Consider the following 15949-nt stretch of genomic DNA (forward strand, 5'->3'; position numbering starts at 1 on the left):
CCTACATTTACAATCAGACAGTTACCTTTGCTGCAACCTTTCTTGGTAGAAGCTGCTCAACAGGAAGAGTCCACCATGCATCACTTCCTTGCTGCTCCACTATTTTAATAATATTCTCTATGATTTCGCTGTGTAAGAAGGAAACAGATTAGCACAGTTCAATCAAGGAGCTACTTTACATTCCTTAAAGTACCTGAGACCCTAAGTAATGATGTGTATTGAGATACAAACCAAACCAACTAAAGCAGCAGTTTTCAAGCCTGGGCCATGAACCACCAGTAATCTGCAGGGCCTTTTCAAGTGGTACACATGATGCAGTATTTTGAGAAATGTGCAGTGAAGGATTGGTGGGCTGGGAAGCAAGGTGGGTCCATGAGTGAGGTTCTCTTTCTTATGAGATCGCCTGAAGAAAGTATGCGATAGAGAACCATTGCACGAAACAAAATGTGTTGTGTTCTACCTTTATAGATTCTTGAAGAATTATGAACTGCAGACTCACTGAGATTGTGGTTAGTGCATCAGATCAGGACTATTTGAGCTCTTCCCTCCCCCACTCCTTCCCACTATGCTGTTGCATTAATCTTGATTTTTTTTTCCTACTGAATTAGCTGATCTCACTTTGAATAATAATTCGTTTACAAAGAGAAACGTTCTAAAAAGGAAAAATCTTTTACGATCATCTTGTTTGAAATAATCAAACATCTTTTGCTCACAGGCTAGGAATTAAAAAGACCCCATCCTTCCCCCACACAATCCTGTTTTGTATCTAATTTCTAAAATAACACTAACATGTACAATTTATTTTAATAAACCACAAAGTCATTTCAGCCTATGGAATGATTTCACACATACAGCAGCAATGTCATGCTCCTGCTGGCATTTTAATAAAGATTTTCTTCTTCTATTTTTTGCCTACCAAATCAAGTTTAAAGCTTTCTGTGAAATTCTACTGAAGTTAATGGGAGTTTTGTAGTTGACATCAGTGGAGCCAGGTTTTCAAGCTTCACATTTTTCCTTCAACAAGTCAGGTAATCTCTAGCAGCCTGAGCACACAACTAAATGGGAGCCTGGAACTCCCAAGTTCTACTGCCAATTTCCCCACTGACTTTTTGTGGCCCTGGGAGAGCCACTTTACCGCTTTGTTTCATTTTCTCTATTTTCTACACAACTTTGGCCTTGTCCACGCTAGAGTTTTTTCCTAAAATTGTCCACAGTTAGCAACTGTGAGTGCTTGTGTGTAGCCAAGACACCGGCAAATGCCAGCACTTCAACTTGTGTGTTGTTGTGATGCTGGGTCAGAAAGGGTTAAGCAACTAGCAGGCTAAATGACCCAAATTAAACCTTTAAAGACATATTAGAAAAAGTATATAAATGGTAATTAGGGCCATCCCTTACAAATAGCTAACAAAGCCATATTAGATAGACTAGAGCTTTGAAATGTAAACCTGTATTGTTAGAGAACTGGAAGAAGACAGTGATTGTATTGGTCTGTTTACACCTATATCTTGCTAGAGGTTAACAATGTAACTCAACAGTTCCTGTCTGTCACAAATTCTATTGATTCAGAGATCAAAAGGGGATGTTAACATTAAGTTGGGTGTAATTATATCGTCTATATTTATTGAAGTTTGTAGTAAACGGTCTATGAACTCCTTAGTTACCTTCACTGATGAACGCACCTAATTACCTGTGTATACATAGGAAATAGGAAGTTTTACTTCAAAGCCACTATTCTTCACACAAGGAACACCTGCTGTCAAGAGGCTCCCAATAGCCTGCCAGAAATCTACAAAAGAACTCTAGGGCCCCAATCCTGTATCTCAGATCTGCTTAAGCTTGGTCACAGGAAGCTTGAGTCACAAGACTGAGGTCTCCAGCTCCAGTCTGGATTACACTACTAATTGTCATGGAAGAATCTGAACAAACTCTCTACACGGACTGCCTATTTTGGACTATACCTGATCAACGGATTCTGAAATGAACTTTTTGCAACTCACCCTCTGTACTATGAAACTGACTTAAGAACTTTATTCATATCTGTATGTATACTGATCTTTTAACCAATACTCACTCTCTTTTCTTTTTTAAAAAATCTTAGTTTAGTTAATAAGAATTGGCTGTAAGCGTTTATTTGGGTAAAATCTGAAATATTCACTGTCCTGGTGGATAATGTGTCTGATCCTTTAGGACTGGTAGAACTTTATATATGATGAACAAGATTTTCAGTAATCCTCATGATATTTGACTTGGCTGTCTGGGTGGCAGCCCAAGGCTGGGTTGCTTTAAGGAAACTGTGGTTTTGGCTTCGGGGTAACCAGTAAGGTATTATAAAAGCTGTGTTGTTGCTGGCTTGGTGAATCTAATTATTAGAATAACCACCAGTTTTGGGGATTGTCTGCACCATTCTTTGCAGCTTGCCCTGATCGTGCAATCTCAGTGTGGCCCCTCCAGGCAACAACAGTCACAGTTGTGAAGACCTCTGAGCCCAGTTTAACACACCAGCAGCTGCCTGGCACCCTTTCTAAGTTAGTGGAGCTGGTTAAGTTACAACAGTAAGAACTTTTAGGAAACTAATCCATGTGAAAATGCATCCCAAGAAGGGTACATTGTGAAGATATTTTGTAAGACGACTTAAGATAAAATGCTCTAAATACTTGCCAATTATTACCACCACCCATAACACTGGAGAAAACGGCATTTCTTGCACTGACTTGAAGTTCAGTGAGAAGCAATGTGAGGAACCCTGCTATATACCCAGAGGGCAATGCACCACAAATCAATCAATCAATACAGCACAGTGCCTGCATGGACACAAGACCATTCCAAACATCAGAAGTTTTGGTCTAGAACAGAAGTAGACAACTAGTCAATATTCGACTGGATTCTTCTACGTTAGGAGAGGTAGGTCTCCTCTATGCATTCCCCCCCCCAACCCCCCCCCACAAATTCCTGTTCTCCAGAAAAACAAACAAGACCATGTCAAGCTTATTCAGACAATGTCTGAAGAATACTGGTGCTTGGAACTACTTCAACTATGACAAGGAGTCTGTGTGTCCCTCCGTCCAATTCTAGGGCTAATGACACAGCAGACAGTTTTCAGAGTAGCAGCCGTGTTAGTCTGTATCTGCAAAAAGAAAAGGAGTACTTGTGGCACCTTAGAGACTAACAAATTTATTTGAGCATAAGCTTTCGTGAGCTACAGCTCACTTCATTGGATGCATGCAGTGGAAAATACAGTGGGGCAATTTTATACACATAGAGAACATGAAACAATGAGTGTTACCATACACACTGTAACAAGAGTGATCAGGTAAGGTGAGCTATTACCAGTAGGAGAGGGGGAGGGGGAAAAAAACAAAACAAAACACCTTTTGTAGTGATGATCAAGGAGGGCCATTTCCAGCAGTTGACAAGAACGTGTGAGGAACAGTGTGTGTGTGTGTGTGTGTGGGGGGGGGGAATAGTTTTACTATTGTGTAATGTGTAATGACACATCCACTCCCAGTCTTTATTCAAGACTAAGTTAATTGCGTCCAGTTTGCAAATTAATTCCAATTCAGCAGTCTCTGGTTGGAGTCTGTTTTTGAAGTTTTTTTGTTGAAGAATTGCCGCTTTTAGGTCTGTAATCGAGTGACCAAAGAGATTGAAGTGTTCTCCGACTGGTTTTTGAATGTTATAATTCTTGACGTCTGATTTGCGTCCATTTATTCTTTTATGTAGACTGTCCAGTTTTGGCCAATGTACATGGCAGAGGGGCACTGCTGGCACATGATGGCATATATCACATTGGCAGATGTGCAGGTGAACGAGAGCCTCTGATAGTGTAGCTGATGTGATTAGGCCCTATGATGGTGTCCCCTGAATAGATATGTGCACTCGATTACAGACCTAAAAGTGGCAATTCTGCAACAAAAAGCTTCAAAAACAGAGTCCAATGAGAGACTGCTGAATTGGAATTAATTTGCAAACTGGACACAATTAACTTAGGCTTGAATAAAAACTGGGAGTGGATGTGTCATTACACAAAGTAAAACTATTTCCCCATGTTTATTCCCCCCCACCCCCACTGTTCTTCATATGTTCTTGTCAACTGCTGGAAATGGCCCACCTTGATTAACACTACAAAAGGTCTCCCCCCTCCCCGCTGGTAACAGCTCATCTTACCTGATCACTCTTGTTACAGTGTGTATGGTAACACCCATTGTTTCATGTTATCTGTGTATATAAAATCTCCCCACTGTATATTCTACTGCATGCACCCGATGAAGTGAGCTGTAGCTCAAGAAAGCTTATGCTCAAATACATTTGTTAGTCTCTAAGGTGCCACAAGTACTCCTTTTCTTTTAGCAGAGAGTTTGGATTTGCCATTGAGGGCCACATTCTCACCACGTGATGGCGTGAACTGCAAGACTTTGACAGATCTAGAACTGTCTTTTTTGAAGAAGAAAAAAAAAGTACAGGAGTTTCTATTAAACTCCAGGAAGCAGTCAGCTCGCCTAGTTATTATAGTAAGTGGAAAAGACTCTTTCTGTGGGTAGCCAACAACTGCATCAATGCAGCTTCAGCTCCTTTTCAATCCATACTGGAGCACTTCAACTTGCTTCATCTGAAATCCTTGGGACTCTTCAGATAATCAGTAAGAGTACATTAGGGTGACCAGATAGCAAGTGTAAAAAATTGGGACAGTGGGTGGGGGGGTTATAGGTGCCTATATAAGAAAAAGCACCCAAAACCGGGACTGCCCCTATAAAATTGGGACATCTGGTCACCCTACAGTACATCTTGCAGCCACCTCAACACATTATAGCTCAGCTGAACAAAAGAGACAGTATAAGCCACAGTAAAAAGGAAATATTCTTGGATGGGCTTAGTGTGTTTCCCCTCCAGTTAGAGAACCTGTGGTTACATGGGTCCTCTCGCTAGTACTTTTGTGGCAGTATCTCTCATTAGGCCTCTCTCCTTAGGGAAGCTTAGCAACACACTTTGAATGCCAGATTTATTTAAATAGGTCTAAGGAATACAGAAAATCACTAAGACTGTTTGTCTCTTATGCAGAAAAGAGTAAAGCTCAGGCAATCACATCCCAATATCTTTTTAAGTGAGTCAGACTCTATTAAAGACTGTTATAAACAGTTCCTCTTCCAGAAGGGCTTAAAGCACACTCTGTTAGAGTGAAGACTGCTTTTACAGCCTGCCTTCGAAGCATTTGCATAATAGAAAATTGTAGAGCTGCCACTTGGACCTTGATTCATGCTTCCCAAAACATTCCTTAAATCTGGCAACGAAATCAGATGCACAATTTGGCAACGGAGCATTACAATTACTTAAGTAGGCCTCCCTGTCCCACTGACCAGAGGCAGGAATGCTGCTCCCAAGAGTGAGAATGCGAAGAAGTCACTTAAAAAAAGAAATGAAGGTTACTCACTTGTAACCAGAGTTCTTCAGAATGACCTCTGCCCTTCCCGCTCATCTTTCCCTCTTCCTCAGAGTTACAAATTTGAACCCAAAGAGGCAGTGGAAAGAACTAAGGTGCTTGGTGTGCCATGTCTCCTTTTATAGCTGAGGAGACGGGACGGTGTGGGTGTGGCAACCAGAAGGTTCCATGAATCCAAGCTACAGTGCCTCTCAAGAGCATGAATGTGCAGAGGCCCTCATGAAGATCTTTGATTACAGGTGAGTCATCTTCATTTACTTAAAAAAGGATATTTCAAGAGCTCTGCTCTGATGAAATCTAAATTTCTGCTGATTATGGGCCCAAGCCCTATACACGAAGCCATTGGCAAAACTGCTATTGCTTTTTAAACAGGAGTTGTATCTTCGTAGCAATGGCTTAAGACACTCAAGAATTTGACACGTTATGGTCTCTCTGTATGTAAAACAATGGCAAATCAAAAATTCAAACCAAAACTGAACTACTAGCATTCAAGGTGGCCTCCCTCAGATTTCTGGGATGTGCATAAATCCGAAGAAAATAACTCAGTTTTGACCTTGCTAATGTCCCTACAGTATACTTATAACAAGGTAAACTCCAGTTCATGTCAAGTGGAATTGTTCTTGAAGTAAATCACAGAATAGAAATACTAATCAGTCTTGACTAATGGCTCTGGCATCAAGTTGGAAAAGTTTCACAGGCTCTGATCAAGGGGTCCTTAGCTGGTATGGATAAATAATAACCCCAAAGAAGCCAGCAAAATTGTTTCTAGTCTAGAGAATTGATACAGGGTTAGCTAATGGGCCAAACTCATCCCTTATGCAACTCCAACATGGCTAACAGCACTTCAACAGACTAGCATCACGGATAAAATTAGTCCATACATTTTTAAAACATCCATCACAACGTTTAAGTGATCATACTTTTGCAACATTTAGCACACAAATGTAACAACCTTTCCTCAATAAAGAGCAGACTGACGTAGAGTCTTAAGATGTTCTCGCAGTGGAGTTGAAGGTGATTTCTATTATTTGCAATTGGCCTATTTCTGGAACGCATCCTGCATCTTCTGCAAAAGGTTAGCAGCCTCAAACACTTATTCATAGATTCTAAAGCCAGAAGGGACCATTGTGATCTCCTGTATAACACAGGCCATAGGACTTCCCCCAAATAATTCCTAGAGCACAGCTTTTAGAAAAACATCCATTCTTGATTTAGAAGTTGTCAGTGATGGCGAATCTACCATGACACTTGGTGAATTATTCCAATGGTTAACTGCTCTATTAAAAATGTACACCAGTGTGAATTTGTCTAGCTTCGACTTCCAGCTATTGAATTAGGTTATGCCTTTCTCTGCTACACAGAAGAGCCTATTAGTAAATATTTGTTCCCTATGTAGATACTTATGGACTGTAATCAAGTCACCCCTTGACCCTCTCTTTGTTAAGCTAAACAGATTGAGCTCCTTGAGTCTATCACTACAAGGCATTTGATCTAATCATGTAATCAATTCTCATGGCTCTTCTCTATATCCTCCACAATTTATCAACATGCTTCTTGAATTCTGAACACCGGAACTGGACACAGTATTCTAGCAGCGGTCACACCAGTGCCAGATACAAAGGTAAAATAACCTCTCTACTCCTAGTGGAGATTCTCCTGTTTATGCATCCCAGGATCCCATTAGCTCTTTTGGTCACAGCATCACACTTGGAGATTGTGTTCAGCTGATTATCCACCACAACCCCCAGTCTTTTTCAAAGTCACTGCTTCCCAAGGCAGAGTTCACCATTCTGTAAGTATAGTCTACATTTTTTGTTCCCAGATGTATACATTTACATTTAGCTGTATTAAAACATATATTGTTTGTTTGGGCCCAGTTTGACAGGTTTCTAGCAGAAGCTAGTTCCAGAGCTAGGGACCTATCACAAACACTGCTCTTGGTGATATAGCTTTTGAGCATGTTTACTGAACGCAGAGGCTGCAACAGAGCACACACAGTCTCTGAGATCAAAGATTTTTGTCTAATGGAGGGCACTCATTCATCTTAGATACACAACTAGCCATGGTGATCCTATTTAGGCCTAAACATAGAAGCCACCTGGATAAGAATTAAGATGTCTGCCTTCTGCATATAAGAAATATGTTACACCTGTACTCAGTACTCTGCACTGGCAACAAATCCAGTCCCCAAGTGAAATTCAAGATGGTTGTCACCATCTATAATATTCTACAAAATCACCAACACTGTTACTTGAATGCCCATAAGCAGAGATGAGCCAGGTTAAAACTCCACAATTTCAAGTTACCTTGAAAAATTCTGTAGGAAGATTGTAAGGACCTTCAATTAAGGGTTCCCTGCCACCTAGCATCATTTTCATGTTCCAGATTCAATCTGATCCAACATGAAGGTCGCAATCTCTGTCATATACTGGGTGAGTAGGGATATTTCTCTGTCCAAGCTTGAAGAAAAGAAGATGATGTAGAGATAAGTGTCATCAACATATTGACACTGCAGCTAATCTATCCTACAGACTTCATGTGAACACTGAACAAGAGAGCTTGACAACATAGCAGAATGAGCCCTCCAAAGAAGCGTCATTGCACGTGAAAACCCTCTGGCCGTTGCTCTAGAAAGAGTGAACATAACCTCGGATCTCTGCTTACACCTATCAGTCCCTACAGTCAAATCAGCTGCCTCTCATGAGCAGTGCTGGAAGATTTTCTATAGAACTAGAAATACTGATACTGACAATACTCACAGGGAAGTCTGACTGCTGTTCATTGCCCCAAGATCACCTATTAAGATCAATGTTATTTCTGTGCCATGTCCACACTGTATGCCTTGTATAGACTGATGGATTGTAATAGTAATTTGTGGAGGGAAAAAACCTTAGTAGTCCATCAAATAAGAGCCACTAAGTAGGTCAACAAGCATTGGGTTTTGCAACCCCCAGGAGGGGCAAGTTCTATGAAAAATGGCAGATGAATAATAGATCTGTTTATCCCAATCAATAGGAATTAAATAACTGTTACAAAATACTAATGCTGCCTTCTTCTAACTAAAAAATATTAGTTCCTAACTTAAGCTTTTCAAAAAAAGGTTTAGAACAGACAGACTTCTAGTCTGCATCTGATTTTTAAAGCATATAGGAAGTGGTGACTGTACAGAAGAATGACAGAGAATGCTGTATTACACTTGCAGTAAGCTCCCTCCTACCTACCTCTTTTCCGAATGAACAGTGTTTGCTCCAGAATATTTTGCCAGACAGACAGCCTCAACAGAATTAGTGGCAAAAACATTCTCCCAAATTTCTACATGGTAGCCATAAGTAAAAAGGTAAGAAAATGAGAGGAAAACTCAGACACATATATGGAATGGCAAATTGTGTTATCTGTAATAAAGAATTTTGTTTACTTGTTGTTCCCTGTAGACCTCCAGAAGAAAATGCAACCATGCAATCAATCTTCCCTGTGTGTGTGTGTGTGAGAATGGTGTTAGAAAATGAACGTACCACAAAGGTTTCGCCAACCCCACTTCGCAATGGTTTTCTCTACTGTCTCCATGAATACTTCTACAGAGACATCATGGGTTGGACTATGCCTTTATCAAGCTTAATGTTATACAAAATAAAGCCCCATATGGTTAATTTACGAACATCAGTAGGAGTTTATTTTAGAGTGCAAATTCCCCTGAAGCTGATGTGAATTAACAGATAACTTTCTCTTCTACAATATAATAGCATCAGATAATTTGTCAGATACTCCTGGTTACATTATGCAATTAATTATATGAAATTAAAGTAGTCAAATATTGACAGGTTTACTAATCATTAACCAGTATTCTCAGGTTTTTATGGTAGTCTGAAATCAACTAATTGTAAAGATTCAGCAATCTGAAATTATTTACATCTCATTCAATTTCTGTAACAAAAACTCTGGGAGAATTTAAATATCATACAATAAAGTATTTTTAAAAAGCGGTTGTATATAATATTTAAGATTCCAAGAATGCAACTTCTGCCCCCATGAAAGATTTTAAAAGCCACTCCTCTGACCTCTCCCCAAGATTCTCATAAATAATAAGTGTTCTCCCTATTATTTTTGCAGTTATAGTACACGTACTGCATGTATATTTTAAAAACGAAGGTGAAATTCCCTCTATACATAAATGTATCATAAAGTGCCAGTGAAAAAACTTCTCTCAAATAATTACTCATCACTCTACAATCTATACATTTCTACGTGAGTACAATTATTCAGAGAGTAAGCAATAAACCCCATTGTAAAACTTTGCCTTATAGTCATAGATCATATCTAAAATAACTGGTATTACGTGTCACTTGCTAGGTCTCTAACAGTGAAAACCCATGAGGTAATTCATGCTACCATGACACCAGCCAATCATTTTGAACTCTGATATTGCTTGTACTGACTGCCTATTTAGGGCGTTATCAGAAATTAAGCAGCATTAAAATAATTCCCAGCAGAAGAAAAAAATAGTTCTCGGTGTTCTCTAGTCCTTTTTCTTTTTGTATAATAATGAGTGAAAGATAGATTTTCTTTTTACGTAGGTATCAGTACTTTGCCGGACGGTACTTTGCTGGACAGTACTTCGGAAGGGAAGGGGTAAGTTGCTAATGTTCTGAACTTATTGAAATATGTTTTAAATAAAGTAAATTTGATAAAAAGTTATTTACTTACAGTTTTAGATGTATTTATACAAAAAACATGCAACTTGATTTTCTAGGTAAAATTGAAGTGATCATATACCTAACTAATAATAAAATCACAGGAAAAGGGGAGAACACTTCTAGAAAATTTTATTAGTCCAATACAAGAATTAATACTAATATTCAGATAATGAATTAGTAAAGCTAAGTAGCAGTTATCTATAAAAGTTCGCACTTCGTATTTGTTACTTGAGGTGAGCCACCATTCTAAATCTTTGCTTTCAATTTCCTGACTTTCTTTTTAAAAAGTGATTTAGTCTGTAGGATATTGTTACTTTTTCCATAAATCTAAGAAAAAAAATGAATTAAAATATTTACTTGAAAACCTGATGTTGGAGAACAGCAATTGCATGAGTCAGATTGTATAAATTGTTGTCTTGTGCAGTTTTTAAAATTTTAACAAATTAAATAATCACACACAGAGACACTCCTACTACCCACATTCTCATAATAACTATTTGAAAACTGCAATTATTTAATGTATAACTTCTCTTCTCTCTCATATAGGAAGTAGAAATTTGCCATTTTACTGAAACTTTTGAACTCACGACTTAAATATGCTGAGGAGACAGAGGTACTTTTTTGTGGGATTTAATATTTATCTGCGTTAGAACACCATTTAGATCACTTTTTAATGCTGGAAAACTATGCTTGTTGCTGCATGCCCAAAATGTCGCAGTGCAATGCAATCTTAGAGAGATGAAGCATTAAATGTAACTTATGCAGGATTAGAATCTAGTTCTTGTTTTTAAAATTGAAAGTAACAGCAGAATTGCAAACTTTTTTACAGCTTACTGTCTTAGGGCATGCAACATACATCCAGCAAAATAGAATGCTGCTGACTTTAAAATGGCAAGTCCATGGGCATACCCATACTTGCACAGAAAAATACCACTGGTTTATTTTAACAGAGTTACTATTTTAAGATAAGTATGGGGAATCATTCAAGACTAACCAGCAGTATTATCAGATGTAACAGCAACTCCATGTGGACTACACTGACTTCCAGTGGAGATGCTGTTACTTTTGATATCTACTGACAGAATGTGGAGCAGCCACACACATTTATACAGCATTGGAGTTAAAAAAAATAAGTGCAATTTTCAATCAAAGTTCCTTGGAATATTTTGTTATAATTTTGTATCATTCATTTATATAAGTCTGAATATTTAAAAGACATTAGAAGCTTCATGTTCCATATCATGCTACATATTGTAATGTATGAGAACCAACCACAATAAAATATGAAGGACTGCTGTACATTTGATTAAGAACTGGTGTACAGGAAAATGACCTATGAATTGACAGACTGTGTCTTCTAAATTTGTCTGTCACTTCTGTAGGCCAATATTCTGCATGCCTTAACTACTTTGGAACCAGAAGTCTGCTATGGATAACTTAGAGAAAATGCATCTCCTGCTGTACTGTGAAATATTTAGAAGAACAAACTGTACAATACTTATTTTTAAGTCAATGCTCATTATTTATTTTTTTTAAAAAGAGCAACAGATGTGGCAGCCAAAGAGAATAAATCTAATTTTCAATCATACAATTTTACTCTTTCATCTCATGTGCTGTATTGTCCCTCGTCCACCCCCACATGCCACTTTTTGATATTCATGAATAATAGGCTTACACAAAAGGTGGAGTTGCTGATCTACTGCGATGTTTTCTCCGTAAAAATGCCCCAACAATGCCACTGTTCATACAACTCCAGCGACATGCCACAGCTCAAATGTTTACAAAGGCACACCTTTCGGGATATGTTCTTCACCTTTAAGAGAGCTATATAACTAAAGGAGAATTCCTATCCAGCACTACCTTCAAATACGTTCCCTGTTGCCCAGCTAAATGTATGCAATCAGTCCTATTTGTGCATATTATGGTGTTTAGCTATAATTTCAGAGGAAAATATTGCTTAAGGCACATTTTCATAGCTTGTTGACTGACTGCAAAGTTGTGCTACATAGGAGTTTTTTGTTTTTAACATAATACTAAACTGTCTTTATTTTTCACACAATTCGGGAATACTAAAAGCAAAAATATTTCTTTAAAAGGCTACTTTCCAGATGGACTATAATGGCTCCTGCAGAGAAGCCATACTTTATTTTGTAAATATATATTTGAAGCCTTTTTGTAAATGCTAGATGAATGACTTCCACATGTAAGAGATTATCTTAACCCAATATATAGAGCCTTTACACATTTCTGCCCAAGAGTACCTTGGCACTATTTGCATGCTGATAACAAATACCATAGACAGAGGAAGTGAACAAAGAGAATTGTGTGCACACACCACACACATTGACTAGCTTTGCATAGAATCGTAGGACTGGAAGAAACCTCAAGAGGTCATCTAATCCAGTCCCCCGCACTCATGGCAGGACTAAGTATTATCTAGACCGGGGTGGACAAACTACGGCCCGCGGGCCACATCCAGCCTGCGGGACCCTCCTGCCAAGCCCCTGAGCTCCTGGCCCAGGAGGCTCGCCCCTGGCCTCTCCCCCCCGCAGCCTCAGCGTGCCATGCTGCCGGAGTAGTATATTAAACCGCTCCACGTAGGAATGTGCTACTGGTAGCAGTTATAGAGAGCAATTTACTACACTACATCAGCACAACGCTCTGGGCGGCCAGGCAACACTCTGGGGGGGCGCGGCTGTAGTGCCACCAGCCACTGGTGCTCTGTGCTGCACGGTCGGGGGGGTTAGATAGATGGCAGGGAAGTTCGGGGTGGTGGTCAGGGAGCAGGGGTGTGGATGGGGTCGGGGTGGTCAGAGGGTGGGGAACGGGGGGGGGGAGGAGTTGAATGGGGGCAGGGGTCCCAGGGAGAGTAGTCAGGAAGGAGGGAGGGTTGGATGCGGCCGTGGGAGGCAGTCAGGGGCAGGGTTTCTGGGGACGGTCACGGGACAGGGAGTGTGTGTGTGTGTGTGTGTGTGTGTGTGTGTGTGCGCGCGCGCGCGGGGCGATTGGATGGGGCAGGGCTCCTGGGGGGGGGGGGGGCCGTCAGGGAACGGGGGAGGGGGGGAGGTTGGATGGGGCAGGAGTCCTGGGGGGAGGGGGGAGCAGTCAGAGCACGAGCAGCAAGAGGTAGGGGGGCGGAAGCACAGCCTGGCACAGCCTCCCCTAACCGGCCCTCCATACAATTTCCGACACCTGATGTGGCCCTCAGGCCAAAAAGTTTTCCCGCCCCGATCTAGACCATCTCTGACTTGTGGCTGTCTAACCTGCTCTTAAAAATCTCCAGTGATGGAGACTCCACAACCTCCCTGGGCAATTTATTCCAGTGCTTAACTACCCTGACAGTTAGGAAGTTTTTCCTAATGTCCAACCTAAATCACCCTTGCTGCAATTTAAGCCCATTGCTTCATGTCCTATCCTTAGAGGTTAAGGAGAACAATTTTTCTCCCTCTTCCTTGTAATAAACTTTCATGTACTTGAAAACTGTTTTCATGTCCCCTTTCAGTCTTCTCTTCCCCAGACTAAACAAACCCAATTTTTTTCAATCTTCCCTGGTAGGACATGTTTTCTAGAACTTTAATCATTTTTGTTGCTTTTCTCCAGACTCTAATTCATCCACATCTTTCCTGAAATGTGGCGCCCAGAATTGGACACAAAAGTCCAGTAGAGTGGAAGAATTACTTTGTGTTTTACTTACAACACTCCTGCTAATACATCCCAGAATGATGTTTGCTTTTTTTGCAACAGTGTTACACTGTTGACTCTCATTTAGCTTGTGATCCACTATGACCCCCAGATCCCTTTCTGCAGTACTCCTTCCGAGCCAGTCACTTCCTATTTTGTGTGTGCGCAATTTATTGTTCCTTCTTAAGTGGAGTACTTTGCATTTGTCCTTATTGAATTTCAATCTATTTACTTCAAACCACTTCTCCAGTTTGTCCAGATCATTTTGAATTTTAATCCTACCTCCAAAGCACTTGCAACCCTTGCCAACTTGGTATCGTCTGCAAACTTTATAAGTGTAATCTCTATGCCATTATCTAATTTATTGATGAAGATATTGAACAGAACCAGATCCAGAACTAATCTCTGCGGGACCCCACTTGATATGCCCTTCTGGCTTGACTGTGGCCACTAACAACTACTTTCTGGGAATGGTTTTCCAACCAGTTATGCACCCACCTTATAGTAGCTCCACCTAGGTTGTATTTCCCTATTTTGTTAATGAGAAATATCACACAAGACAGTATCAAAAGCCTTTATAAAGTCAAGACATACCACACATCTAACGCTTCCTCCCTATCCACCAGGATTGCCTACTAAATGTAAAGTGTATGCCACTTTAGAACCAAATTTGTAGAAATGGCATTATTAGGTTCCATACCAATTGCGTCTGACTGAATTTCCATAACAAATTTGTTCAGTCCTCAAAACTTGCCCTGAACTCTGGAAGTCAAGCTGGATTCTTTACAGAGCCAGCCAGAAGAGGCTCGGCAACCAATTTCCACTCCCCTTCACCTATGCAATCTTATTATCCTTAAATGGATTTGCACAGGAGTCACTGAGGGCATAACCTGAATACAACTGAGTTACACTTGTGTATCTGAAGGCAGGAATTGACTCCAAAAATCAAATATGGAAAGCAAGGACTCCACAAAATGCCATTTTTACGAAGTCATCTTATAGGGTAGACTCCTACTTTAAAACCTCTTCCCCCCAAAAAGCTAAAGGTAGTACCCTGATCATGAAAATAAACAGCTCAACAAAAGTTTCAGTTTAAAAATTAAAAGCAGTTTAGCTATCAGTGTAAGAGACAATCAGAAGAAAAACACTTTGGAAAAGGTTAATAAAATTATTTGGGGGATTTTTGTTATTTGCTTGATTTGTTTTGATCAGTGTACTAGGCTGAAATGTACTAATATTTTAAAACTCAGTTCAGATTTTTTTTTTTTTATTGTGAACTCATGAAAAGGAGAGTTTGCAATAGATATAAGAGTGTCATATATAAGACCCAAGAGGTAATTGTCCTGCTCTGCTCAGCACTGGTGAGGCCTCAGTTGGAGTACTACATTCTGTTTTGGGCACTACGCTTTAAGATGTGGAGAAATTTAAGACAATCCAGAGAAGAGCAACAAAAATGAGAAAAGATTTAGAGCAACCTGATCTTTAAGGAAAGGTTAAAAAACTGGGCATTTTTAGTCTCGAGAAAAGAAGACTGGGACGGGACCTGGTAACAGTCTCAAATGTGTTAATGGCTATTTTAAAAAGGATGGTGATCGGTTGTTCTTCATGGCCGTGAAGGTAGGACAAGAAGTAATGTGCTTAATCTGCAGCAAGGGAGATCTACATCATATATTAGGAAAAAAATTCTAACTGTAAGAATAGCATCTGTCAGCTCTTCAATTTCAGAAATTATTGTAACAAATAATTGCATAATTGAGGTCATAATGCTGAGATTATAGTCATAATCTGTTCTAGCTACAGGATGCAGTTCCTTACATTTAATACGGATGTCTAACATCAGCTCTCCTGAAAAAAATCTATTAAATCACAGACGACTGTCAAGAAGGTGGCTCAACTGATTGCGGGTTAGTGGAATGAGACAGACCTTGACTACTACCTTTAAACCACATTCAGTAATGAGACATTGGCTCCTCCTTTTCCATTTAAAATAGCTAAACAATATAAAATTAACTATGCCGAAAAACACACCTTTTACACAGTCATGAACCAAAATGAATTTGCTTGCACTTCAGTTGTTTGTAGTTTTAATATTTTCCATATCAGAGCAAGACAGGTCTCTTATTTTTTAATGTGAATAAAATAG

The 15949-nt window shown here is 39.7% G+C and overlaps 1 protein-coding gene across 2 annotated transcripts in view; it reads right to left on the minus strand.

Moving 5' to 3' along the window:
* IARS2 (isoleucyl-tRNA synthetase 2, mitochondrial) overlaps positions 1 to 15949 on the minus strand; it is a 52465-nt gene that overhangs the window by 22601 nt on the left and 13915 nt on the right. For both annotated transcript variants that reach the window (XM_027827116.2, XM_043543628.1), the window contains exon 13: positions 26 to 128. In XM_027827116.2, the coding sequence (XP_027682917.2) occupies positions 26 to 128 (103 nt within the window). The remainder of the gene's footprint in view (positions 1 to 25; positions 129 to 15949) is intronic.

The sequence above is a fragment of the Chelonia mydas genome, chromosome 3 (assembly GCF_015237465.2).
Source record: "Chelonia mydas isolate rCheMyd1 chromosome 3, rCheMyd1.pri.v2, whole genome shotgun sequence".
NCBI lineage: Eukaryota > Metazoa > Chordata > Testudines > Cheloniidae > Chelonia > Chelonia mydas.